Source organism: Elephas maximus, chromosome 3 (genome assembly GCF_024166365.1).
Source record: "Elephas maximus indicus isolate mEleMax1 chromosome 3, mEleMax1 primary haplotype, whole genome shotgun sequence".
Lineage (NCBI taxonomy): Eukaryota > Metazoa > Chordata > Mammalia > Proboscidea > Elephantidae > Elephas > Elephas maximus.
In genome coordinates, this window is record NC_064821.1 from 149,943,985 (window position 1) to 149,971,304 (window position 27,320).

The following is a 27,320-nucleotide window of genomic DNA, read 5'->3' on the forward strand; positions in this document are numbered from 1 at the left end:
AACCCCTGAAACTATGGCCCCCAGATGCTCTGCTAATCCAGAACTGAAACCATTCCCAAAGCCCATTTTTCAGACAAAGATTAGACAGGTGTACGAAAACAAAAATAACACACACGAGGAACGTGCCTCTTCCTTAATCATATATACAAGGTTAAATGTACAGCTCTTGTCCAAAAGCAGGATGAGAAGGCAGGATGGGACAAAAACTGGAGGAACAGACACAAGGAACCCAGGAAAGAAATGGGGAGTGTGCTGTCACATTGTGGGAACTGCAACCAATGTCACAAAACAACATGTGTATAAATTTTTGAAGGAGAAATTAACTTCAGCCATAAACTTTCACTTAAAGCACAATAAAAAGAAAAAAAGAAATCAAATGACATGTTGCATTGTGCAAATGTGCTGCAAAAGACCTCTTTAAAGTGTTAAAAAGCAAAGATGTCACTTTGAAGACATGGGCACCTGACTCAAGCCGTGGTATTTTCAATCACCTCATATGCGTGCGAAAGCATGACAATGGCTGAAGAAGATGGAAGAATTGATGCCTTTGAAATATGATGTTGTCAAAGAGTACTGAATATATCATGGACTGCCAAAAGAACAAACAAATCTGTCTTGGAAAAAGTACAGCCAGAATGCTCCTTAAGAGCGAGGATGGGCGAGACTTCATCTCATGTACTTTAGACATGTTATCAAGAGGGACCAATCCCTAGAGAAGGACATCGCGCTTAGTAAAGTAGAGGGTCAGCAAAAAAGAGGAAGACCCTCAAAGGGATAGATTAACACAGGGGCTGCAACAATGGGCTCAAACATGGCAACGATTGTGAGGATGGCACTGGAGGACGGGGCAGTATTTCATTCTGTTGTACACGGGGTCACTATGAGTCAGAACTGACACAACGGCGCCTAAGAAACAAAAATGGCAGTTTTACTACTACGACTCCTACTACTGCTAATCCTACACAACAGACAGGTTATGATGCTGACTCAGAATTTAATATATTTCACTCCCCAGAGCTCAGGTTGAATAGTATCCTAGACTGAATGGTATCCTAAATTACTTTTATGTGTGGTCAATACATGAGATAATCCTAAAACATTCCAAGTACTCTGGGGTAAGACTTATCCTCCAGAATGAAATTAGAAAGAATTAAAGCATAATAGAAAAGTCACCTGTAGAAATGATCCATCTTAAGAAATGATGAACAAATAGGTAGCTATTTGGGAAGTACCGAGTCAGATCTATCTGAATTCACGTAACATCAGGTATACTCGGGGAAAAAAAAAAGAGTATCTGGATCTGAGGACTGAAACTTAAGACCTCTCGGACAGTTCTTGAGATATCTATAAATAGCAATCCTACGCCTCTGAGCCCCTTCTTCTCTAACTTAAACATTCCAACTTCTTCAAGCATTCCTTGTGGGTATGCTTTTTAATTGTAAAATAAAATACATAAAATTCCAAAGGTTATTATAAGGCGAACACCTTTGTAATTACTACCAAGGTCAAGACACAGACCTTTGTTAGCCAACCCAGAAACCTCTCCCTCTTCCCAGAAGTAATCAGTATTTTGATTCTTATTGTAATGATCATTTTGAGTTATTTTTATAATGGTATTATTTAAGTAATATCCCTAGACATTATAGTTTAGTCTTGTCTGTTTTCTTTAATTTGGTATGTCTTAATCTTTTAATCTACAGGTTCTCTCACCATCTTTTCCTTTTTTGTAACAATTTATCCATTGCAGAACCTGGGACATCTGACCTATAAAATCTGAATTTTGCTCATGGCATGCTTGCAGTGCCATTCAATATGTTCCCCTGCACTTCCTGCATACTAGCAGCTGGATTCAGAGCTTCATCAGACTCATGTTTTATTTCCTTGGTAAGACTGTAAGTGTTGTTGATTCTTTCATCCAGAAACTAACCAGTTGCCATTAAGTTGATTTTGACTCATGGCAACCCCACATGTGACCTTTCACTATCAGATTGCCAGGCTTTTCTTCTGAGGTGCCTCTAGGAGGGTTTGAACCTCCAACCTTTCAGTTAGGAGTTGAAAGATTAAGCATTTGTGCCACCCAGGGAGGTGGGAATTGTCAAATAGCAATTCTACCATTTCTTTTTCATTTTTTAGTTGCAATACATTTATAAAGAGCCGCTTCCCCTCAACAGCTATTTGGCTACCTCCATGGATTTTTAACTGTTTCATCATCCTGGGTTGTCTGCTCAAAATACATTTCAGCTCATCTATATTCCTCAAAAATGAACTATAATCTCAGGTTTGTGGTCAGATCAGTGTTGAGTAGAGTTGCAAACTATCACCATTAATTAAACTTTACTCTTGCAGTATTTCCTAAAGCCCAGCCAATAAAACCATGTTGTTCCACAGGGAAAAACCCCCCAAAACAGAGCTGAAACGCATCTACTTTCTTCAATTCCAGGTAACCACCATTTCTCACTTCTTAAAACTACTTTTAGAACCTAAATTCCATCATTTGTTACTTAATGTTTTCTCATTTGTACTTCCAACAAAGATCTGGATTACTCACCTACCAGCTACTATCTGAACAGGATCCTACGTCTCTCTAACCTTTTCCTATACGCCTTTCCTCCCTTGATCAGAATGCTGCACATCACTCTGGCCATCTCCTTTCTTTCTCTGTCTCTCTCTTTTTTTTTTTTTAATCTCTGCAGAACTTTTTTTTTTTTTTACTAAGACCAATAATAAGTAGCACAAAGTGAAAACACTATCCCTTCCAAAAAAATTCACATAAAAATTATGCATAAACCCATTAAAAAAACCAAACCCATTGCCGTCGAATAAATTCTGACTCGTAGTGACCCTACAGGACAGAGTAGAACTGCCCCATAGTTTCCAAGGAGCGCCTGGCGGATTCTAACTACCGGCCTTTTGGTTTGCAGCCATAGCACTTAACCACTACGCCACCAGCGTTTCCTAAATTATGCATAAGATTAGAATAATTCTAAATAAAAACCAATAGATCCACTCCTTCCTCTCTTGAGCCACTTTCGTAGTTTTACATTTCAACTTACAGACTTAATTTCTCTCACTTTTAAGAATGATTGAGAGCCCTGGTGGCACAGTGGTTAAAGTGGTCGACTGCTAATCAAAAGGTAGGCAGTTCAAAGCCACCCTCAGCTCCGAGGGAGAAAGATGTCGCAGTCTGCTTCCGCAGAGATTTACAGTCTTGGAAACGCTATGGGGTGGCTGTAAGTCAGAATCGACTCAATAGCAGTGGGTTTAAGGATGATTACTCAAATATGATTTGTGCCAGACGGGGTAAGTCAGCACAACATTGTCAATGAAAGCTAGGCCCTTGAGAACTAGGCTGGGGGGAACCTTGCAAACTCGCTGGCCCCAACACACATCAGGGTTTGTGTTCAACTCTTTGGTCCTCACAGACTCTCTGCAGGTGAGGAAGGCCTAAACCACATGACAGCAAACAATGTTTCCGCAAACCAAAGGATAACATGTCTCTTTTCTTTGAACTGGCCAACCTCTTTCTTGTTTCAGGGTCTTCACACATATTGTCACCTCTGGCTGTAAGTCATTCGTCACTAGTCTTTGTCTGGTTAACTCCTACTTAGCCTTCAGGTCTCAGTGTAATTATTACTTCTTCAGAGAAGCCTTTCCCTGAACCCCACAGCTACTCTCCCCTCCAGCTCCCAGCTAAAATGTACTCCCATTATTAGTTCTTCCTCATAACATCATAGCCTTTTCCTTTATAACACTTCTCACAATTTGTAAGTATACAATTTATAAGTATACCTTGTGATAATTTAATTGGTGTCTCTCTATTCCACTAAACAAGAACTATGTATGGTAGGTCTACCCTGTTCAACATCATATCCTCAGGGCCTAACACAGATCTGACATATTTTACACTTGGTAGATAATTTTTGAATGAATGAATAAATTAAGACTAAAGCCAATACAAGATCAGTGAGCCTTCATAAAGTGAGAAATTCTAGATATATATTTTAATCCTCTTCATAGGCTATGCATATTCTAGAAACCTTCTGAGACAGGTGATAATATTTTGCTTTTTTAGGAGAAGCCAAGAGACAGTACAAGACAACTTTTTGATGAAAATCTGGAATGGATGTAAACAAAGAACAGAAAAGGCTTCTTGGAGTGACAAAATGAGAAGGTTGCACAGTAAGTCTCTGGCATAGCAGTAATGAGTGAGTGTACCTGAAGAGGTGGAAAAGGAGTACCAGGTTAATACAGGCATGTTTATTGTCACAGACTTCTTTCTACAGATACTCATTAGCAGCCTAGAAATCTCTGGTTTGGTTTGAAACAGTCACTGTGAGAATTTATAGTGCTTCCCAGACTTCTACCTTCCCTCTCACAGTAACTTTCTCTAAGGTAGTACCCATTACGGTTTCAAAAAACGGTTCAATTAATATGAGATAGATAAATGAATGCAGTTCTCCAAGAAGTTCTCGTACCTCTTGGAAGCATCTTCTTGTTTGGAGGCACTTGTGTGTTTGGTACCTACGATTAAAAAAAAAAAAAAAAAGTAGGTCAAGTCTGCACAAAGACATTAGGCACAGGACAGATTCCTGTCCAAATAACTCAAACCGCAGGCCATCTTTTCCACACATTTCATTTCTAATCCTGTACGTAAACCAAAATCAAATGGGAAGAGAATCCAACTTACTTTTGTAAATTAATTATTCCCTAATTTTTCTTGGTTAAAATGTTATCTCTTTTGATTTCTCATGTATCAGAGTTGCAGGAGTCCTGGTGGGACAACCGTTAAGCGCTTGGCTGTTAACCTTGACAGTTCGAACCCACCCAGCCTCTCCATGGGTGAATTTGCTTCCGTAAAGATTACAGCCAAGAATACCCTATGGAGGCAGTTCTATTTTGTCAAAAGGGGCGGAAATCGACTTGAGGGCACCCAACAACATCAGAACAGCTTACTTACGCCCTTCTGAAAATCTGAGTTTTGGAGCAACCTTTTCCTGTCTCCTTCCTGTTGGCCCTCTGGCGGGGGAAAAGGGTCGGGATTGACACCTCAGAGAATCAGGGCACCACAGCAGCCGCACTTCTGTAGCACACTGGGCCGGGGTCCGAAGTCTGCTGCGCACGGCTTGCCGTCGCTGCCCTGGGCACTTGCCCACCTCTGAGGCTGGGGTCAAACCACGACGGGAAAAATCTTGGCACACTCCTGTAAAAGGGTCGGAGTCTGCCCGGGAGATCTTGCCCAGAAGGTGCAAAGGCGAGGGTGGGGAGCTCTACGGTCTCCCCATAGGAGACCCTCTCCCCTGGGTCAGTCTTCCGGGAGCTCCCCGCGCGCCTTGGTGTGGAACTCTGCCGGAGCTCAGGTATTAGGGCCCAAACGTGGCAAAAGACCCTTGTTCCTACCTGCGGCCTTACGGGAGGCGCCGGGAGCCCGGGCCTTGCGGCCGGGAGACAGCTGCCCGGCCCAGTCAGCCATGGAAATGCGTCGTCAGAGCGGAGAGCGGGCGTCGGCGTCTCTCCCCGAGGCCCCGCCTCTCTCACGTAGGCGGGGCGGGGCCGGGGGAGTAGGCTGCGCGGCCTGCGGAGTGGAGGAGGGGACTGAGAGCGGCCGGAGGCTGGGCGGGTGAGTGGACGCGCGGGGGGAGCCCGGGTCGCTGGGCCCGCGGGTGGGTAGTGAGGGCGTAGGGCCCGGCGCCGCGGGCAGACCGGGCCCGCCAGGTGATGGGGGCCGAACGCCAAGGACAGCAGGAATCGGGAGAAATGGCTTCCCTTGGATGCCACCAGCACGCGCGCAGCGGTTTAATCCGCCCTCCAGCGCGCCGCTGTGAGGACCCCGCAGACCCGCGCCGGTAGTGCAGGGCTGGGGCCGGGCCTTCCGGCTGGGAAAAACGATGGTCGATGAGACCGGTTCTTCCGGGGACCGCCGGTGGCCTGGTCTCCAAGTAATAAAGTGATTACAGTGACCAAATTGATTATCTTGGCGACTGCAACTCTTAGAGAGCAATGTCACCGCCAACCCTTGGGCTGGAGGGCATCTGAAGTTTCACCCCATTTGAATGAGTTAAATGTGTTGCTCTCAAATTTTTGTCAGGTGGGACATTAAAAAAAAAAATTCCTAAATGATTATAACTTGGATTTCAGGCCCATCTTTTGGGAATTTTTTCAAAAAAGACAATTTCACTTTATTTAAAAAATCCTTTATAGAGTTCATATTTGCCCTATCTCTTAAGAGTGCTCTAGAGGAGTTTTTTTCCTCTTTCAAAATAATACTCCTAGAAAACTTAAAAATACAACAGAAAGAAAAGCAACATCTTTTAAAAAAATTTTTTTTTAATTTTCTTAAAGCTAACACATTAACTTTCAGTAATAACATTTTTAGCTTTGAAACGTTCCATTTTTTAAATTGTGTGTGCTAATATTATTTTTTTTTTTAATAATGCAACAGAATAGAACAGCTTCCGAATACTGCAGTGTAATGCCACTGTTAACAGTGTGTTTTGTGTTAGTACGTTTCAGCATCAAAACTAGGGGAAAAAACTAGAAATGGCTGTGGAGGAGCTTCAGTCCATAATAAAAAGATGTGTAAGTAATTTTTTCTTTTTAATTACATTTGAGGTCACTCATTGTTTATTTTCTGTAATTCTTGCTTTTATTGACCTGTGAATAAATAGCATGAGGGCTGGAAGGCAAATTGAATTATGTCTCCAAGTGACATACTTATCTAAATAATCTTAATTTTAATGCTGATCCTTTTCATAGATTTCTTTGGTAAAGTAGATTTCGAGATCATTCATTGGGAATATTTACTGGGATCATCCTGATTTTCGTGCATATACTTAATGTGCAACCCATCTGGAATTCAAACAGGTTTCTCTTTTTTCACAGAGATAAAATAAATCAAGTAGTTATTGTATTGAGTTTTTATTTCTGTATGTGTTTTTTTTTTTTTTTTTTGCCAGCAAATCCTAGAAGAACAGGACTTTAAAGAAGAAGATTTTGGCCTATTTCAGTTAGCAGGGCAAAGGTGCATAGATGAAGGGCATATAGACCAGCTATTAGAAATTATCCAGAATGAAAAGAATAAGGTAAGTACTATTTTTGTGTGTACTTTTCATTTTTACTGGGAAGAGAAAACCACATGATGATATTATCTATTTATTTATTTATTTATCAAATGTGTAAGTATCAACTAAGAGCAAAGTATAGTAGAAACTATGGAAGACAAAAAAGGAATTAGGCATATTCATATGTTTTAAGGTCCTTGCAGTCTGGTAGAAGAGGTAAATACTAAACTACTAGCAATAAAGAGGCAGAATAAATGAAATAAGTGCTATAGTAGAAGTAGAAGTAAAACTCTTCAGTAGGAACGAGGATTGCTTGTGGTCTAGAGGAACTAAGAATGGCATTTAAATCATGAATTTACGTAATACAAGTCTCACGCAGGTTAGACACCCATTTTTGGTGACCAGCAAATTATCTTGATTGAGCCAAATGTGTGTGGAAAACCAGATTTTAAGCAAAGCAATATTTTGTATACGTGCATAGAATCTGAAGGAGCCCTGGTGGCGCAGTGGTGAGGGCTTAGCTGTTAACCAACCAGCTGCTCTGCGGGAGAAAGATGTGACAGCCTGCTTCTGTAAAGATGACAGCCTTGGAAACTACGGAGTAGTTCTACTCTGTCCTATAGAGTCAGCGTGAGTCAGAATCGACTCAACAGCAACGAGTTTGATGTAGAATATCATCCAGCTGTGATAGTCTGAGAAATCATTCTTTACAGTGGAAATGGGTCTTGTTTGTGGATCAGGGACAATTGATGTAGAATATCATCCAGCTGTGATAGTCTGAGAAATCATTCTTTACAGTGGAAATGGGTCTCGTTTGTGGATCAGGGACGACTTTTTCCTGGGACACAGTGTTAGAGACACACTGCCAAATTTGTGTCTTTGTACTCCCCTTCTTATGAGTACAAGGCCCCTGAGGAGTGCAAATGGATTGTGCTTGACTCCTAACCTAAAGGTTGGCAGTTTGAACCCATCCAATGGTACCATGGAAGAAAGGCCTGGTGATTTGCTTCTGTAAAGAAATTGCAGCCAAGAAAACTCTGTAGAATAGTTCTGTTCTGTAACACGTGGGGTCACCCTGATAGGACTCAACTCAGTGACAGTGGGTTTGGGATTTTTTTGTTGTTGTTCATATGAATACAGGGAAGACCATCTTCTTCCTAGGAACATGCTCTTTCTTTCATTTATAATACTGTTTATTTATACAAAAGTTTTCTTTTTTGATACCCCAATCTAGTCGTGCTAACCTGTGATTATATCCAAGGCATCTTAATTGGATTTGGGGACCTCATAAAGCTTTGTAATCGCATATTGTTGTAGAATCTCTTATTCAGCAGTTCAGAGGGCAGCCCTTGCTTTTTTCTTTTTTAGCAAAAATAGGATATTTTATTTAATATATTTGCTTTTGATCTGTGTTTATGGCACCTTTGTAACCCCAAATAAAGTAAATTTTGTGGTTTTTACCCTTCTTGGTTTTATTTCTTGAGTATTTACTATATGTCAAATGTCTTTTTAAGTGCTTTGCATCTGTTAACCCATTAGCCTCTCCAGAATCTAAATTCGCTTTGTAGATGAGGAAACGAAATCACTGTGCAGCCTGGTTTCAGAGCTCTTAGCCACTTTGTTCTACTCCAGTTAGCAGCATGTAAGCACTTGCATGAATGTTTTGAGTAGAATAGAGGGGACTGATTGATTGTGAGGGTGAGAGAGGGTAAGGTGTCAAAGACAGCTGAGGTTCTCCCCTCTGAGAGAATAATACATGATACTCTGAACAGAAAAAGGCAACTCAAGGAGAACATTTTCTGAAAGAAGATAAAGTGATCTCACTTTTGGAAATGTTGAATTTAAAATGCAGCAGGAGCTTGGAAAGTAAGGTTTGGAGCTCAGTAGAGAAATAAGAGATTTAGATGTAGTAGATTTGCGAGTAACTATTAGAGATTAGTGGTTGGTGTGCATATTTGATTAATAGTTGTTACACACCAACCACTAAGGCCAAAGACGAAGAAATTGAAGATTTTTACCAACTTCTGCGGTCTGAAATTAATCAAACATGCAATCAGGATGCACTGTAATTACTGGTGACTAAAAGAAAGTTGTAAACAAAGAAGGATCAGTAGTTGGGAAATATGGCCTTGGTGATAGAAATGATGCCAGAGATCGCATGATGGAATTTTGCAAGACCAATGACTTCATTGCAAATACCTTTTTTCACTGACATACATAAATAGCACCTATACGCATGGACCTCGCCAGGTGGAATACACAGGAATCAAATGGGCTACATCTGTGGAAAGAGACGATGGAAAAGCTAAATATCATCAGTCAGAACATGGCCAAGGGCCAACTGTGGAACAGACTATCAGTTGCTCATCATGCAAGTTCAAGCTGAAACTGAAGAAACTTAGAACAAGTCGACAAAAGCCAAAGTATGACCTTGAATATATCACCCCTGAAATTAGAGACCATCTCAAGAATAGATTTGATGTGTTGAACACTAATGACCAAAGACCAGACAAGTTGTGGAATGATGTCATGGACATCATACATGAAGAAAGCAAGTGGTCATTAAAAAGACAGGAGAGAAAGAAAAGACCTAAATGGATGTCAGAAGGAACTCTGAAACTTGCTCTTGAACATCAAGTAGCTAAAGAGAAAGGAAGAAGTGATGAAGTAAAAGAGTTGAACAGAAGATTTCAAAGGGTGGTTCAAGAAGACAAAGTAAAGTATTATAATGACATCTGCAAAGACCTGGAGATAGAAAACCAAAAGGGAAGAACACCCACTGCATTTTTCAAGCTGAAAGAACTGAAGAAAAATTCAAGCCTCGAGTTGCAATACTGAAGGATTCTATGGGGAAAATATTAAACGACACAAGAAACATCAGGGAAGATGGAAGGAATATGCAGAGTCACTATACCAAAAAGAATTGGTCAGCGTTCAACCATTTCAGGAGGTAACATATGATTAGGAACCGATGGTACTAAAGGAAGAAGTCCAGGCTGCACTGCGGGCATTGGAGAAGAACAAGGCTCCAGGAAGTGACGGAATACCAATTGAGATGTTTCAACAACTGGATGCAGCACTGGAAGTGCTCACTCGTCTATGCCAAGAAATTTGGTGCAACAGCTGCCTGTTTATGCCTGTTCCCAAGACAGATGATCCAACTGAATATGAAAAGTACTGAACAATATCATTAATATCACATGTAAGCAAAATTTTGCTGAAGATCATTCAAAAGCGGCTGCAGCAGTATATATGCCAGGAATTCAAGCTGGATTTAGAAGAGGACATGGGACCAGGGATATCATTGCTGATGTCAGATGGTTCCTGGCTGAAAGCAGAGAATACTAGAGAGATCTTTACCTGTGTTTTATTGACTATGCTAAGGCATTCAACTGTGTGGATTAAAACAAATTATGGATAACATTGCAGAGAATGGGAATTCCAGAATACTTAACTGAGCTCATGAAGAACCTGTACATGGATCAAGAGGCAGTGGTTCGAACAGAACAAGGGGATACTGCATGGTTTAAAGTCAGGAAAGGAGTACGTCAGGGTTGTGTCCTTCACCATACATATTCAATCTGTATGCTGAGCAAATAATTTGAGAAGCTGGGCTATTTATATGAAGAACGGTGCGTCCGGATTGGGGGAAGACTCATTAACAACCTGTGTTATGCAGATGACACAGCCTTGCTTGTGGAAAGTGAGGAGAACTTGAAGCACTTACTGATGAAGATCAAAGACCACAGCCTTCAGTATGGATTAAACCTTAACATAAAGAAAACAGAAATCCTCACAACTGGACCAGTAAGCAACATCATGATAAACGGTGAGGAGATTGAGGTTGTCAAAGATTTTATTTTACTTGGATCCACAGTCAACAACCATGGAAGCAGCAGTCAGGAAGTCAGAAGACACATTGCATTGGGCAAATTAGCTCCAAAAGATATCTTTAAAGTGTTGAAAGGCAAGGATGTCACCTTGAGAACTAAGGTGTGCCTGACCCAAGCCATGGTGTTTTTAATCGCCTCATATACATGTGAAAGCTGGACAGTGAATAAGGAAGACCGAAGAACTGACTCCTTTGAATCGTGGTGGGGAGAAAAATATTGAATATACCATGGACTGCCAAAAGAACGAACAGATCTGTCTTGGAAGAGCTATAACCAGAATGCACCTTAGAAGCAAGGATGGTGAGACTATGACTCACATACTTTGGACATGTTATCAGGAGGGATCAGCACCTGGAGAAGGACATTGTACTTGGTAAAGTAGAGGGTCATCAAAAAAGTGGAACACCATCAACAAGATGGATTGGTACAGTGGCTGCAACAGTGGGTTCAAGCATAGCCACAACTGTGAGGATGGCACAGGATCGGGCAGTGTTTCATTCTGTTTTGCATAGGGTTGATATAAGTTGGAACTGACTTGGCAGCACCTAACAACATTAGAGATTAGGTCAACTGGGTGGTGCAAGTACTTTACTCTCAGCTACTAACCAAAAAGTGGTTCACATCCACCCAGTAGCTCTGGGGAGGAAATGCCTAGCGCTGTTTTTGTAAGATAACAGCCAAGAAAACTTTGTAGTGTAGTTCCACTGAAGCACATATGGTCACCATGAATCAGAATTGCCTTAATGGTAGTGGGTTTGGTTTGCTGGTGGTGGTGTTGCCATTGAGTTGGCTCCAACTGCTGGCGACCCCATGTATGCAGAGTAGAACTGCTCCATGGGGTTTTCAAGGCCGTGCGACCTTTCAGAAGCAGATCACCAGGTCTGTCTTCCAAGATGCCTCTGGGTGGGTTCGAACCACCAACCTTTTGACTAGTAGTTGAGTAGTTAACCATTGTACTTGAGTGAGTTGAGTAGTTGAGTGCTTAACCATTTGTACCGCACAGGGACTCCAGGGTTTGGTATTAGAGATTAAGTAATTGAAGCATCGAGGGTAGGGGGTGGAGGGGGGAATTGGCCTGAGTTCACAGAGAAAGGGCAGAAGAAGCTGGGGAATCCTTCGTTTAAGGAGCTGGTAGAAAGGAAGAGGCCTGCTGTGGAGATAAGGGTCAGCATGGCATCAGTGAGGCAGAGGGAGAAGGAAGTGAAACCCATTTGTTCTTCAGGGATTAGGTGCCTAAGTGTTTTATTTTTAGCATGCTTCTAAATAGCTAATGCCACAGATTTTAAGCACAGGATAGCTTAGTCTTAATGGCTTGAGAATCACCTTTGTAATGTGTGCTCTGCTAAATGTAAAGGTTCACATGTTGACAAGACAGTGTTTAAAGTGGACTAAAACTTGGTTTCCTTGCCAGATGAACGTATCTTAATCAAGATATACGAATGCTCTGCTTTGTGCAACATTAAAAAAAAAAAAGCCATAGATCATATGAATAATAGCTTGTCCCAAGGCACTATGGCACCTTGGCAGTATTGATACTTTGAAGAGGGTAATTCGTTGTTTTGGGGAACTGTCTTATGCATTGTTAAGATGTTTAGCAGCGTCCCTGGTCTTTACCTGCTAGATAACCAGTAGCACCCCACACTGCCAGCCACGACTAAAAATGTCCCTAGACATTACCAAATATTCCCTGGAGCAGGGGCAAAATCACCCCTGGTGGAGAGCCATTATTACAGTGGGGAAAGCACGAGCTTTGGAGTTGAATAGATTTATATGCAAGTTCTGGCTCTGCCCCATTTTAGTTGTTGGACGTTGATATGTCATTAATTGCTAAGCTTTGACATTCTCATCTGTAAATTGAGGATAATAATCTCCTGCCATATGGTTGTTAGTATTAAATGGGGTTGCTTATTATGGGTAGTTTTGAATCCTCTTCCTTCCAACTATTCACTACCCTCCTTTTCCCCAAACTAAAGCCCTGAAGCATTTAGATAGTGACTGGTTACCTTGCAGCTGAGACTGTATTTGTGACGTATTTTATCAGAATTCTCTTTTCATATATACAAAATCTCACTCAGATCTGGGATTCCTATTACAGTTAATTCTCCTTCAGAGAATCACTTATAGAAGTAGACCTATGGGAAAGGAAATAAGTGCTTGGTTGGAAAAGTAGTGTCCTCTGGGAACTATTTAAGTTTTAAAAGCTTGTATAGGATTGTTTAATAAGTACTGTTAAGATAAATATTTAATAATTTGGAAAAAATTAATAGCCTAACAATGTAATATATTCATAAGTAATAAAGACCTAAATATTAAACTCAAGCCATGCATAAAATAGAAGAAAACAGAATAGAATATCAGATCTACTCAGCAGACGTTTCACAATGTCTGGAGACATTTTTAATTGTCATGACTGGGGGGAGGGGGTGTTATCAGTATCTAGCAAGTAGAGGCAAGGAATGCTGCTAAACATCCTACAGAGCTCAGGACAGTCCCCCACAACAACGAATCTCTGAATAACCTGTCAAGCTTAAAAATAGTAGACCTCATTCATCCAGTATTTATTGAACACCTACTCTGTACCATTCCCTACTCTAGATGTTTAAGTAGATACAGCCCATATACATCTTAAATTCTAATGAATGAAGATAGATACGTACTTGATAAGTTATATAGTATGTTAAAAGTGATAAATGCTATGGAGAAAAATAAAGCAGGATAAGGGAGATGGGCTGTGCTGGATGAAAATTGCACAGACGTTTGAAGGATGCAAGGTTGTAAGCTATGGGACTGTCTGGGAGAAAAGTATGCTAGCGGAAGAAATAACAAGCAGTAAAAGAATATTCAGAGAGATCAGCTCAACTAAACTATCTTCTCTTTGGTAAAAAAAAAAAAAAAAGCATGGCTTTATTATTTAAAAAAATCAATTTATACCTTCATTTTATGCCATATTCTTAACAAATATTGCATAAAAGGACAGGTGAAATACAATTTTTTTTCAAAAATTTAAATGAATAGCTATAAATCTCTAAAGGGAGCAATCCATTTTATATTTAAAAGTAGTACAAGAGAGGCCAAAGAAAAAATTTATATATATATTTGGCTACATAAAAAATAAGGTCAACCCAAAAAAGGAAGTAATTATTTGTCATAAATAAAACTAAGTTGATATTCTTGACATTTAGGGGGCTCGTGCAGATTGGTAAGGCAAACACTAAAATGTCCAACTGATAAATGAGCGAAGAATGTGAGCTGATGGCATTTCCTCATTTGTGAACTATGTGTTCACGTACCCTAACATACTCTGTTGGTGGTTCTCCAGGTTCCGTTAAGCTTCTTGCCTTTGTGCTTTGCTGTTGTATGTATTTGCTGTTGAATGTATTTCACACCTCTCTGTGCCTGACAAACGTCTCTATTTCTCCAGCAAGTCTTAACTTAGCTGTCACCTTTTCTGGGAAGCCTTTCTTGCCTTCCCCAGGTGGAAGTGACTATTTTGCTATACCTTGTACTCAGTCTTTATTATTTTATCAGACTTGGAGTGGGGAGAGGGTATTGTATGTGCCTCTTTGAATTCTTACTAGACCTGTTTTTTTAAAAATGAACACTAGAATGTAAACTCCATGGGAGAAGAGATCTTACATATGTTCCTTGCTTTATTTCTAGCGCCTATAATATTCTAAGATCTGACATATAGTGCAAGGGGTCCTCATTATGCATGAATTCTGTACAGTATTTGCAAATTCGTCTACTCTCTAAAATTTAGCAGTAACCCCAAAATCAATACTTGGAGTGCTTTCATGGTTATTCATAGACGTGCACAGAGCAGTGAAAAATTTGAGTCGCCCAGTGGGGCACATTCCTGGCTGAGGTCAGACAAAGTGATGCCCTGTGTTGTATTTTAGCTCTCATATCTGTTTCTTGGTCTGTTTAGGGCCACGTTTTTTCTCATTTTTGTGCGTTTTGTTGGTGATTTTGTTTCAAATGGCCCCCAAGCATAGTGTTGAAAGTGCTTTGTAGTATTCTAAGTACAAGAAGGCAATGATGTGCCTTACAAGAAAATACTTGTGTTAGATAAGCTTTGTTCAAGGCATGAGTTATCATGCAGTTAATCATGAGTTCAGTGTGAATGAATCAACCATATATATTAAATATGATGCTTTTAAACAGAAACACACCCAAAACTGTTGTGACCAGAGCCTCACAGGAACCTAGCCCTGTGTTTCCCCTAGAGACAGTGGTTCAGGCTTCACTAATTCAGTGTTCATGGTGACTTTATAGTATATAACTGCTATAGGGAATGAGAATCAATTGTAAATGTTTGGTAAATACTGATGAGTTGAAGTAGAAAGCAAGCCAGAGAAGTTTTGAAAATTAGTTTTGATAATAAGTGTGAATCACTAATTAAAAGGATAAACTTTTACTTGTGTAGTACACATTTCAAAATACCTTTGATGATATGAGGCAATTGTATGTAGGAGAGGGAATTAATAACGTGGCATCCCCTCCTTTTACATAAATTAAAATGATTATAATACCTTATATTTGGAAAATTCCAAGGTTCAAGAGCATTGACTTGATTTCTTTATGGATTAGGGAGCAAAATTCTCCATGGAAGTCAAGTACTTGCTCACGTTAAACAAATTAACACACTTACTGAAAATAGAGAAACTGTTTCAATCCTGGGAAAGACTGACTTATAAAAAGTACAGGCCCATTTGCCTTCTCTTAGTGAAAGTATTACAGACTCTTTGTACATGTTGATAATCTGTCAGCAGCTGTGTTAGTCTCCTAGGGCCACCGTAACAAAGTGCCTCAAAGTGAGTGGCTTAAAACAACAAAAATACGTTCTCCCACGATTCTAGAAACTAGAAGGCTGAGTTTTGGGTGTCAGCAGGGCCATGCTCTCTCCAAGGCTCTAGGGAAAGATCTCTTCCAGCATCTGGTAACCCAGATCTTCCTTGACTTGTGGTGGCATCACTTCAGCCTGTCTCTGTTGTCACATGGCTGTCTTCCCTCTGCAACTATCTCTGTGTCTCTCCTCTTTTTATAAGGATGCTAGTCATATTGGTGTAGGACCCTATTCCAATGTGACCTAATGTTAACTAATTACATCTGCAAAGATCTATTTTCACATAAGGTCACATTCACTAGTACAGGGGATAAGACTTCAGCATATCGTTTTTGGGACACAGTTCAACCCATAAGAGCAGCCAGCACTAGAAAGGTAGTGGTGAAATGTCATAGGCCTCACATTCCTTGCTTTTCCTATTCAGAGAAAATTCTCAGCTCCTCCAAGTTGGGAAAGCACACAGAGTCCTATAGATGGCACTGTTTGCTTTACTCTGAAAATGTTTTTACAGGTCATCATTAGGAATATGGGCTGGAATCTTGTTGGTCCAGTTGTTCGATGTCTTCTATGGAATGATAAGGAAGGTGATAAAAGAAAAGATTACTTTCTGATGCTTGATTTATTGGTAAAGGTAAGTTAAGGAAACTAAATTCTCTTTTCACGACACCCAGCAGTATTTTATAATTCCCTTTTAGGTTCAGAGCCTTAATGCTTGTTGTTTGGTGAGAAAGCACTTAACTCATGAAAATACACATAGGAGAGAATTCTTCCGAGAAAAAGGCCCAGTCTTAGAGGTTGGATGGTGATTCCGTTTCAGAGTTGCTCAGATTTCCTGACTATAAAAATTATCTAACCTCATCTCAAACCCCCGATTCCAAGAGAGACCTGGGAAGCTGTATTTTAAACAAGTGTCCCTTGTTGTATACATGTGGAATTCAAGGCCTAGAGGGGTAGTTCAAGGCCATACTGATATTTTGGAAACATTAGCACTAGAATCGAATCTCACTGCTCAATGCTCTGTGGTACAGCCTCTAAAACAATATGAAAAACAAGAATCCAGGTGATCACAATGGGAGTAGGAATAAGAACACTAATCAGTTGTGACTGACAACCTTAGAAAGACCTTGTTTAAAGGTTAGTAGGGTTGCTATGAGTCAAAATCGACTTGATGGCAATGGGCTTGGGCTTTTTTTTTAGAGTTATGAGTTAATATATGATGACTGAGAAAGGTAAATTCTGAGAAAAAGACATTTTATGAAGCTACTTGGAAATCCGTGCGAATAAAATGTATACTTGGAAGGAGGAGCTCCAGCTAGATATTAGTTATGAATTATGAGGGCTTTAAAATAGTAAGGCGAGTGAGGTGATAATAGCTAGTCAGAAGCAGTGCAAAGTTTTATCTCTTCAGGAGTTACCAAAGAGACTGTCTGGACTAGTGTTAAATACCTGGCAGGGTGGGATGGGAAGAGTCCCACCTGCTGGGAATCTATAGCAGCCTTCAGAGTAGACAGGTGAAGCTCAAAGGAAACCTGAGCTCTTCCCTCCCATACTTAGCCAGGAAGTTACCTTTCCACTCTGTAGTTGCCATTAATAAACCCTTTGACTTCTTGCTTCTTTGACTGCTTGCCAGTCGCAGATTGTATGCTGTGCTTGTGCCTTTTTTTTTTTTCCTAATTAACAATCATATGAGGCGTTTTACGGCGAAACAAAAATAATTGTATTTTCTCAGTATCTGCCTTCTTTTAAAAATAGTAATCATGTGGCTTTAAATACAACTTGTATTAAACAGGTTCAATTGTGAATATTTTTATAGTTATGTAATCCAAAGGAATTATTGTTGGGTTTGCTTGAACTGATCGAAGAGCCCTCTGGAAAACAGATCTCCCAAAGTATTCTCCTTTTACTTCAGCCATTACAGACAGGTAATGAGGATTTCGGTACCTAAATATTTCTTGTTTTTTCAGTGTAAGTAGCCCTGATGCTTACCCAAAACATCAGCACTACACAACAAAAGTAGAGTTGATGACTAATTATTGCATACTTTATTGGCATAAACTAATAATAGTAATGCCAGTTTGAATCTTCCTGCTCTTAAAAAAATAGCAGAACCTGGCACAGAATAGGTAATCTGTGTGTATTTTATTGAATGTTGTACTGTTTTTCATGTGCTGTGTTGTAACTTGTAATTTTTGCCAAACCTTCCTATCTGTAACTTACATCTAGAATTTCCCTCTAAACATATTTACAGGATAACTTCTGTGGTGTCTGCAGTACAGCTGTGGAATTCCTGTATGTTGGTTAAGAACAGCATCAGGCGGGGTATTTATTGCTTAGCCTCTGTTTGGGGTGGGGGTGGTTAGGGTTGGGAATAAGAAACATACTGCTGAGGAATGAAACTAGGAGGTGAAATGATAAGGCTCCTTGGTTGAATACAGTAACAGTATTGGTAAGTAATGGACCTTGGCAACCAAGGCAGACAGTGATTATCCATGGGAAGAGGCCACTTTTTCCATTTATGACCTGCATATAACTTAGAATATGATAGAGGGACCCAGAATCAGGAGTTAGAGTAAAATTGTTTTAAATATGAATGTCCAGCTTTGTACCACCTGAAATATTCAGAGTTTTCTAGAAAAAAATCTAATACTACCTCTCATTTGTGCAGTGCTTTATAGTTTACAAGGCACTTTCTCATATATTATGCTCATAACATCTCCCCCAAAATAAAGAAAAATGTGTTTTTGTTTTGTTAAGTCTCTAACCTGTTAGAAACGTACATAAAGAAGATTTCATGGCATCTGTTATATTATGACATGATTTGTAAGATGCTTCATCATTTTATGTACCAAGAAGGAAAAACACTGCCAATTAAGCGATGATATGCCATCCTGATTTCAGAGTTGCTAAAATATAGGGGAAAAATATGTCTTATAATTCTACATTTACTAGGCTTCTTGTGCCGACCTTGGCATACTTCATGAAGCTATCTCAAGTAACAATTTGAACTCTTTTTAGTGATTCAGAAACTTCGTAACAACAAGGCATATTCAGTTGGATTAGCATTGTCTACCCTTTGGAATCAGCTATCTCTTCTTCCTGTTCCGTACTCAAAAGAACAAATACAAACAGATGAATATGGCCTTTGTCAGTGTTGCAAGGCCTTGATAGATTTCACTAAGCCATTTGTGGAAGAAGTCGTTGATGCCAAAGAAAACTCGCTGGAAAATGAAAAGTTAAAAGATGAATTATTGAAATTGTAAGTATATTTGAGCTTAATAATTGATAGCCAGTTCAGTTACTTTATTTTTCTTTGCTTTAGTTTGTCATATAAATATAAGTTCATGTTCACGTTTTGAAACTTTAGAAGAATATGGGGTTCAGATGACAGTGGGACATTTAATAAGGCACTGATTCTTTAACAAATGTAAAACTACATTCATTTAATTTGATTTGTGTTCATCTCTGTATTTACTTGACCTATCATAAAAAAAGTGAATAATGAAGATAGGGGAATTGTGTTTTTACTCCCACTTTGAAATCAGCAGAGGGAGCACCAGACAGTTGAACATCCAGCTTGACCATAAAACAGTGGTAGAGTACCCAGTAGTATTCACTCCAGGGATACTATAGACTAAGCCTGTATTGCCCAGTGTGGCTGTTAAGTACTTCACATATGGCTAGTCCAGATTCCGTGTGCTTTAAGTGTAAAATACCTACTGGATTTTGAAAACTTAACTATTTTAAAAAAAGGATAAGTAAAATATCTCAACTTAATTTCTCCTTTTTTGTTACTGTGACTTTTCTAATACAAGAAAACTTTTAAATACTACAAATTTTTTAATTATATGTGTGACTTGGATTTATATTTCTGTTGGGCATTGCTGGACTAGACTACTGATGGTCTAACCATCCTGGTCCAGTAGTTTTGTGTTTTTAATTTTGGGGGCTAATGAAGTATTTTCAGCTTTCTATTTTGTCAGGTTAAAAAAATAAAAAAAACAAACCTGTTGCCGTCGAGTCGATTCCGACGCATAGCAACCCTATAGTGCACAGTAGAACTGCCCCCATAGAATCTTGGTGGATTTAAACTGCCAACCTTTTGGCAGTTCCATAAACGAAAAGATAATTAATATAGGAAGGGCTTAATCATAGAGTAGAGTCTGTTTTTCTAAATTAAACAAATATGCCTGTTTGGAAAAATTAATACACTGTCCCAGTTTTTCCTTGAACTAGTAAAAACTACATCCTGGACGAACACTGGTCCTAAGACAAACATTGAGAATCCGTTGGTTTATTCCAGATGTGGTGGAGATTCGTACCATGTTGAGTCAGCAGGGTGTTCTTTGCTCTCTTCATTATTTGATGTTACATCACTCGTTCTATAGGCCGTTGAGTTAGTGGTGCTCATGTTATTTTCCATGAAAACGTAGCTGTGTTTATAGAACTACGTATTTTATACTTAAGAAGTGTTATATTCAGAGTTACTGATTTCTTTTACCTTAGTTGTTTCAAGAGCTTGAAATGCCCTTTGCTGACAGCACCATTCCTTGAACAGCCTGAAGAAGCAAGAAATGATCCTTTAAGATATTTTGCATCTCAAATCGTGGTAAGTACAGCTAATTTAATTTGCTGTAAAAATCTGCTGTCATCTAAAATACTGTGTATTCTCATGTACTGCAGATGGAGGATGGATTTAACTGAGGTGAAGTTGGAAGCAAGGAGACTGATTAGGTGTCTCTTGGGAGTTAAGTGAGAGGTGATGCTGGCCTAAGTTACATAAACTGGTAGAGATGAAGAGGAGAGGGCAGATTTGAGAACTTTATAATGGGTAAAATTGGCAAAATTTGGTGATGGATTGGATTTGGAAGAATAGTAAAAGGATGAGGTTTTTTTTTGCTTGGGTGACTGGGCAGATAAAGGTGCCAATAATTGCGATAGAGAATACAGAGCAGGGAGGTGTGTACTTAAAAAAAATGTTTTTATTAAACATTCAGGAAAGTAGAGCAAACACTGTAACATACCCTTATGTTCTCAGTCAGTAGTTACCAACATTTTGCCAATCTTGTTTCACCTGTCCTCTCCTTTTCTTTTTGCGGTATTATTTTATAGCAAGTCCTAGACATAACATTTCATCTATAAATACTTACGTATGTTTCTCTAACTGATAAGGACTCTTTTTTTTTTACATAACCACAATGCCATTATGACACCTAACAAGATTAACACTGATTTTTTAATATATATCAAATAGACAGAGAGAGCAGGTTTTTAAGGAGGAAATTATGAGTAAGAGTGGGTGAGATCATCTAAGAAGGTAGATCAATGTGAGAAGAGAAATGGTCTAGGACTGAACCTGAGAGAGTCTGGCACTTAAGGTGAGCTCACCAAGGAGACCATCATTATGATACCAGTCTGTATTTGTGTGTGATTTTCTCCAGCAATACTCACCTACCTGAGTATAGAAGTAGGGAAGGTGGATTTTAGTCATTTTTCAAAGACTGACATTATACTGGGTTGTTGCTATCAAGTGAATTCTGACTCATGGTGACCCCATGTGTGCAGAATGGAACTGCTCCATAGGGTTTCCAAGGCTTTGACCTTTTGGAAGCAGATCACCAGGCCTGACTTCTGAGGTACCTCTGGATGGGTTCCAACTGCCAGCCTTTCAACTGGTAGTTGTGTGCTTAACCATTGTGCCACCTGGGGACTCCATTTTTTTTAAACTGGGTAAGAGCAAAAAAAAAAACCAGTTGCCGTCAGGTCGATTCTGACTCATAGCGACCCTATAGGATAGAGTAGAACTGCCTCATAGGGTTTCTAAGGAATGACCGGTGGATTTAAACTACCGACCTTTTGGTTAGCAGCTGAGTTCTTAACCACTGTGCTGCCAGACCTCCTTTTACTGGGTAGAAGTAGGTAAAGGAAATATAAGGTGCTGGTAGTTCAGATGACCAATTATGTGTGGTCCAGTTTGGATAAGGAAGGAAGGGAGTTTAGATGGGATGGATATGCTAGGTTAACATGGAGAGATCACAGGACTGGAAAATTCAGAGTTAGAAAAGTAGGTTGCTACGAGAGAAGAGGCTACGAGATCATTAGAAGATGGAATAGTGGAATTTCCGAATGTTAACTGAGATCCAGGATAAAGTTAGGTGCTGAAATGGACCGGAAGTAAAGGTCACCAGAGATCAAGAACCATGAGGCTGCCGTGGTAGAGCTGTATAATCTATGAACATTTCCTAGGATCAAGATAGAAGTTGGAGAAAAATTGTGAGCAGGTGCCAAAATCATCTTCAGTGAATACGAGGAAGTGATCAGGAAGTCAGTATATGACAGAGATAAGGACAGAAAAAAGGCAATATGGCATCTGCCTCAAAGGAAAATGTGATTTTGCCTGGAGTGCGGGAAGAGCCAACATAACACCAAGGCTTTACCCACACCACCCTACCCCACTGCTGCCTTCCTGGCCCTGCAGTATACAGGGTGTGAGAATGTGGGCAGCTTCTACCAAAAAGGAGGCTGTGAATCAGTCAGGTTTAATAAAAGCAGTGAGGTACAGCAGGAATCCTATGAAGAGGTTGTGGGTATAGGGGAGAAGTCCTAAGATCTCAGTGGGAGAAACATTACAAGTAGAAAGAGCCGGCAGTGAAAAAACACAAAGCAGCTTAAAGAAGTAGAGGTGAAGGTCAGGGTAGGAGATGAAGCAAGGAGGTGCCTTCTGCTCTGTGCTACCAAAGTATAGATACGTGTAGTGTGGTTGGGATTGACTGGCCTGAACCATGCCTACAAGTGGTTTTGCTACAGAACTGCTTGTCTGTCTCAAGGGTTGTAGCATAGGAACATTCCTGAAACAGCAGAAGCTGCCATGAGGTTTGAGAAATTGCAGAGTGGCAGGTATTGGCTGGGCAGCGCTGCTGAATGGTGTGTGGATAAATAGTGCAGGCTGATTTGGACACAGGTGGACCCCACATTTCTAGAACACCACTGTAGAACCTAGTTACATATGGTGCCTTTTTAAAAAGCTACCCTACTCTGGAAAGAAATAAGTAGATAGGCTGCATAAGAAGAAACGGAGCTTTTTGATTCAGAGGGCATTTGGAATATGAGTACAGTCAACTTTCTGTATTGTAGCTGTAAGAAAAATGTGTGGCTTGGAAATCAGTGCAGCAGTGTATATTTAGCATTTGGTAGCTGAATAGCAGTTTCTTGTGACGGAGGATGGTTTTCCATGTCTCCTTTTTATGTTCTGAAATGACTAATGGAGCTATCTCAGATCAGCAGATTTTAACTCCCTGAAGGCAAGAGAAGTCTTATCTGGCTTTATAATTCTCCACAGTGTCAGGCCCAGTGCCTGGCACACAGTTGTTTATTAAAAAAGTGAGTGAATATGTGGAATAAGCCTTTTCGTGAGCTGATCAGTAAATATTTGACAAAGGAATTATGTCATTTTCTAGATAAGGACACTGAGGCTTAGAGAGGTTAGGTAACTCACCCAGTGTTGCAGTTAGTAAGTGGTAGAGACAAGATTTAAACTGTTGGGTACTGAAGGTCAGGTGCTTTCTAGTGTATTCTGGAATTGTGAGTGGTATAAGGGGCATGGGGTGAACCTGTGTTTCCTTATAGTCTCTTTTTCTCCCTCTTTTACTCTTTAAAGAAGGGTAAAGATTTAACCCTATGGTCCTGTCTATTTTTGTTTCTCTTTCTCCTACGGCGCAAGAGCCCATACAGCCTGAGCTGAGCGATCCCTGTTCCCTCAGCCTCTGCTCTCACTGCCCACGGCTGAAGAGACCGGTGTTCCTCAAGCCCACCCTGTGCCTAGGTCACAGCGGTCCCTGGAGCATTGTGCCTAGAGTACTTTTCAGTCGAGCAGTTGCTTTACTATCGTCATTTCATGATACTTGTATGTATGTCTCACTTTTTAGATTGCTTTCAAATATCTCTGATGCGCTTTCTAAAAAAAATGTAAAATGATTTTGCATCTGTTTATGCCAGAGCCCTCTATCTAGCCATCAGGTCATGTGAGTAAGGCTCCTTTGTGTGTGTGCTTTAATCGTGATTCTGAATTAAAGACCAAGGTGATTAGAAACCATCTGATAAACGCTTGTGTGGAATGTGATTTCGTTGTTAGCCTCTGTATGTTTTCTCTTGCTACATAACAAATTCCCACAAACTTAGCAGCTTAAAGCAACACACTTGTTATCTTACAGTTCTTGCAGCTCATGTTCTGGGTACAGCTTACCTGGGTTCTCTGTTCAAGATTATCTCAGGTGCTGGCTGGGGCTGTGGTCTCATCAGAAGCTTAACTGGGGAACGATCCACTTCCAGACTCCTTCACATTGTTAGTAGAATTCATCTTCTTGTGGCTGTAGGACTGAGGTTCCTATTTTCTTGCTGCCTGTTGGCCAGGGGTTGCTATGAGCATGCAGAAGCTGCCTTACAGTCCCTTGACACGTTGCCCTCTCCATAGGCCCTTTCATAACATAGTAGCCTAGTTCTTTAAAGCCACCAAGGGAGAGCATCTCTCTGAGAAGGCCTGGAGCCTCTTTAAAAACCTTCTAGCTGATTATTTTTTTTTTTTTTTAGCTGATTAAGTCAGGCCTACCCAGGATAATTTCCCTTCTGAATAACTCAAAATCAGCTGGTTTGGGACCTTAATTACATCTGTAAAAATTCCTTCCCTTTGTCATCTAACATCATCCAGTGGGAGTGATGTTTCATCACTGTTGCCAAATTCTGTTGATTGGAAGCAAGACTCACAGGTCCCATTCACGCTCAAGGAGGGGATTTTGTAGGGTGTGATTTCATTGAGGGGGTGGCTAATCACCCTAGGGTCTGTCTGCCACAGCTTCCTTTTTTACTCATTTCACAGGGGTTTTTATCAGCAATTGGAGAACCTTTCTCCAAAATGATTTTTAATCATGGAAGGAAAAAGAGGATTTGGAAACCTCTTGAATTTGAGGAAGAAGAAAACAAACAATTAGCAGACTCTATGGCTTCTCTGGCATATCTAGTATTTGTACAGGGCATCACTATTGATCAGCTTCCAATGGTCTTAAGGTAAGAGTCAATGTTTGGCTTATTCATGTATTCTAAAAGGAATATTATTAAACTCCTTTATCTAACATCCTATATATGTGTCTATTAACATGTTAGAACATTTAAAATAAAATATAAGCAAAGGCTATTTTTATTCTAAGTGACACTAGCTGCTAAAGTTCTAATGATGCTGGCTATGATTTGTCAAGCTATGAAAAGGGTGAGTGTTGAAATAGGCATAAGGGAATGGTGGGGGACAGTGGTCAGAGGTGATAAACTGGTCTTGGTTTTGACAGTGTTGGGACCACCCTGGACTGTAAGGAAGGGAACTGGTTAGGTACCCATGGGCTCGTCACTGGATTACTGGCATAATCTCGAGTGGATCTTTATATATCCATGCTCACTCCTTTGAATCCAACCCATTCTCACATGCTAGAAAGTGAAGCTTTAAAAGTAGTCTCTTACTTAAAGCCTTTCAGTGCCTCCTGTTACTCTAAAAGTAAAATCTGAATGTCTTAACATGACTTATAAGACAGGCTGATGCATGGGGTGGCCCCTCTTTGATCTCTTGATTCATGTACCACCTCTTGTTTACTACGCTCCAGTAGCACCTTTTAGTTTCTTGTTCAAATGTGTCATGAACCTTCCTGCTGTAGGACCTTCATGCATGCTTACAACAATCTTTATCCTTAAATGTCACTTTATGAGGAAAGCTTTCTCTTACCGCCCAATTAAGTTTGAATCTTTCTGTTATAATTATCTTAAACTTGTCATTCTTTTTCTATAAAGTTCGTGAAAATTATATATATATATGTCTATCATATAACATCTTTTGGACTTCACGGTCCGTGAGGATAAAGATTGTATATTTGTCTTGTAGGGCTTGGGTATATTACTCTGTGGGAGTTTGTATATTTATGGATGCATATACCTGGGGATATATAAATATTGCAGTAATGGCTACCATTGGCATGTTCGTCATGTATTAAAACATTGTGTTAACAGCTTTCCATGCATTCAATAGGCATTATCTTTGTAATAATTCTTTGAAGTAGAGCATTATCTCATTTTACAGAAGTGAAAATCACAGGCTAAGACAAGATACTGCCCAAGATCCTGTAACTAATTAGTGACATAGGTGGAATAATTCTGTCTCACCCCAGAGCCTATACTCTTAAGCATTACATTCTACATTGAAAGTGACTTAGTATGTGTATAAAATTCCCAAAATATATATATGTGTATAGATATCTCTCTCTTTTTTTTTTTTCTTCCATTTTAGCCCATTATACCTTTTGCAATTTAATATGGGGCATATTGAAGTCTTTTTGCAAAGGTAAGATCATTCAAATGGTATTAGAATTAAACAGTAGTGTTAAAATAGTCCTTGACAAGATCAGGGGAGACTACCTTCTCTTTGCCAGGCCCTAATTAATTAAGCGCTTATTTTATAAAACAGTGAGGAAAATATTCACAGTAGAGAGAAATGAGTCAGAGATTTTTCACCAAAGTCTCTTATTTTAACTCAAGATAACTTTAAGATACTGTCTTAAAATTACTCCCTTGGTTTTCTTGTCATCTGTTTCTGAGGTTTCCTTATTTCAACAGTTGGTAAATTGAAGAATCCCTACCCCACTGAATCCTCTTCCACCTAAGTGGGGGTAGGTCAGTAAAAAATTCATGGAATGCTTTTGCTTCACGGACACAATCTGTTAACTGTATCAAAAGGAAGGAGGTATCTTGACCCCACTTTTTATAATCTAGATTATTGACAGTGATGCCATTCAATTACAACTTTCCTCATTTGGGGTGCTAAGATGCAAGACTTTGCCTTTTAAAACAATTACAAAGTAATAGGTATGCATAATTTTTCAAAACAGAAGCGAAAGAATTTTATAAAGCTCTATGTGCTTTGTTTTCTTTCCCTGTTAAAACACGTTTAAATTATCTTTTGAGATCAGTCAGGGCCTTGCAGTACCATCCTTTAGGAACACTGTGATTATTAGGTGCTGTCGAGTCGATTCCAACGCATAGCGATCCTGTGCTCAACAGAACAAAACACTGCCTGGTCCTGTGACTTCCTCACAGTTGTTGCTATGCTTGAGCCCATTGTGGCAGCCACTGTGTCAGTCCATCTCGTTGAGGATCTTCCTCTTTTCTGCTGACCCTGTACTTTACCAAGCATGATGTCCTTCTCCAGGGACTGATCCCTGCTGATAATATGTCCAAAGTATGTAAGATGTAGTGTCGCCATCCTTGCTTCTAAGGAGTATTCTGGTTGTAGGAACACTAGTGACAGTTTATCAGTCCCGTCTCTTCCCAGGTGAAGGAAGATTTGTAACATGGCAAATATCCAAAGCCTCAGCCCACAAGGCAGGAATTGCCAAGGGTCTCCTGGCACAAGTAGTTTTTAACTCTGTAAATTTGCTGCGTTATTATGTATGTCTTAATGATTTTATATTCTTTTTACTTAGTTCCTGTTATTTA

General features: G+C 39.8%; 2 protein-coding genes across 9 annotated transcripts in view; one reads left to right on the forward strand and one right to left on the reverse strand.

The window, feature by feature from the left end:
• The window catches only part of RPAP2 (RNA polymerase II associated protein 2), a 106,456-nt gene extending 100,925 nt beyond the window's left edge, over positions 1-5,531 (reverse strand). For 3 of the 5 annotated variants that reach the window (XR_007516711.1, XM_049879810.1, XM_049879813.1), the window contains exons 1-2: positions 5,398-5,530; positions 4,476-4,521 (exon numbers count right to left, since the gene is read on the reverse strand). Coding sequence is in view for 4 of the 5 variants with exons in the window: in XM_049879810.1 (XP_049735767.1) it covers positions 4,476-4,521; positions 5,398-5,470 (119 nt within the window). In the remaining variant the exon portion in view is untranslated. Of the gene's footprint in view, positions 1-4,475; positions 4,522-5,397 lie in introns of all 5 variants that reach the window. The other 2 variants (XM_049879812.1, XM_049879811.1) reach the window with 1 other exon arrangement.
• Positions 5,532-5,560: 29 nt separating this feature from the next.
• GLMN (glomulin, FKBP associated protein) overlaps positions 5,561-27,320 on the forward strand; it is a 43,081-nt gene continuing 21,321 nt past the window's right edge. The window contains exons 1-9 of one of the 4 annotated variants that reach the window (XM_049879816.1): positions 5,561-5,617; positions 6,440-6,576; positions 6,954-7,079; positions 16,309-16,428; positions 17,611-17,719; positions 18,813-19,053; positions 20,301-20,403; positions 24,667-24,854; positions 26,116-26,169. In XM_049879816.1, the coding sequence (XP_049735773.1) occupies positions 6,538-6,576; positions 6,954-7,079; positions 16,309-16,428; positions 17,611-17,719; positions 18,813-19,053; positions 20,301-20,403; positions 24,667-24,854; positions 26,116-26,169 (980 nt within the window). In that variant the 5' untranslated portion in view covers positions 5,561-5,617; positions 6,440-6,537. The other 3 variants (XM_049879817.1, XM_049879818.1, XM_049879815.1) reach the window with 3 other exon arrangements.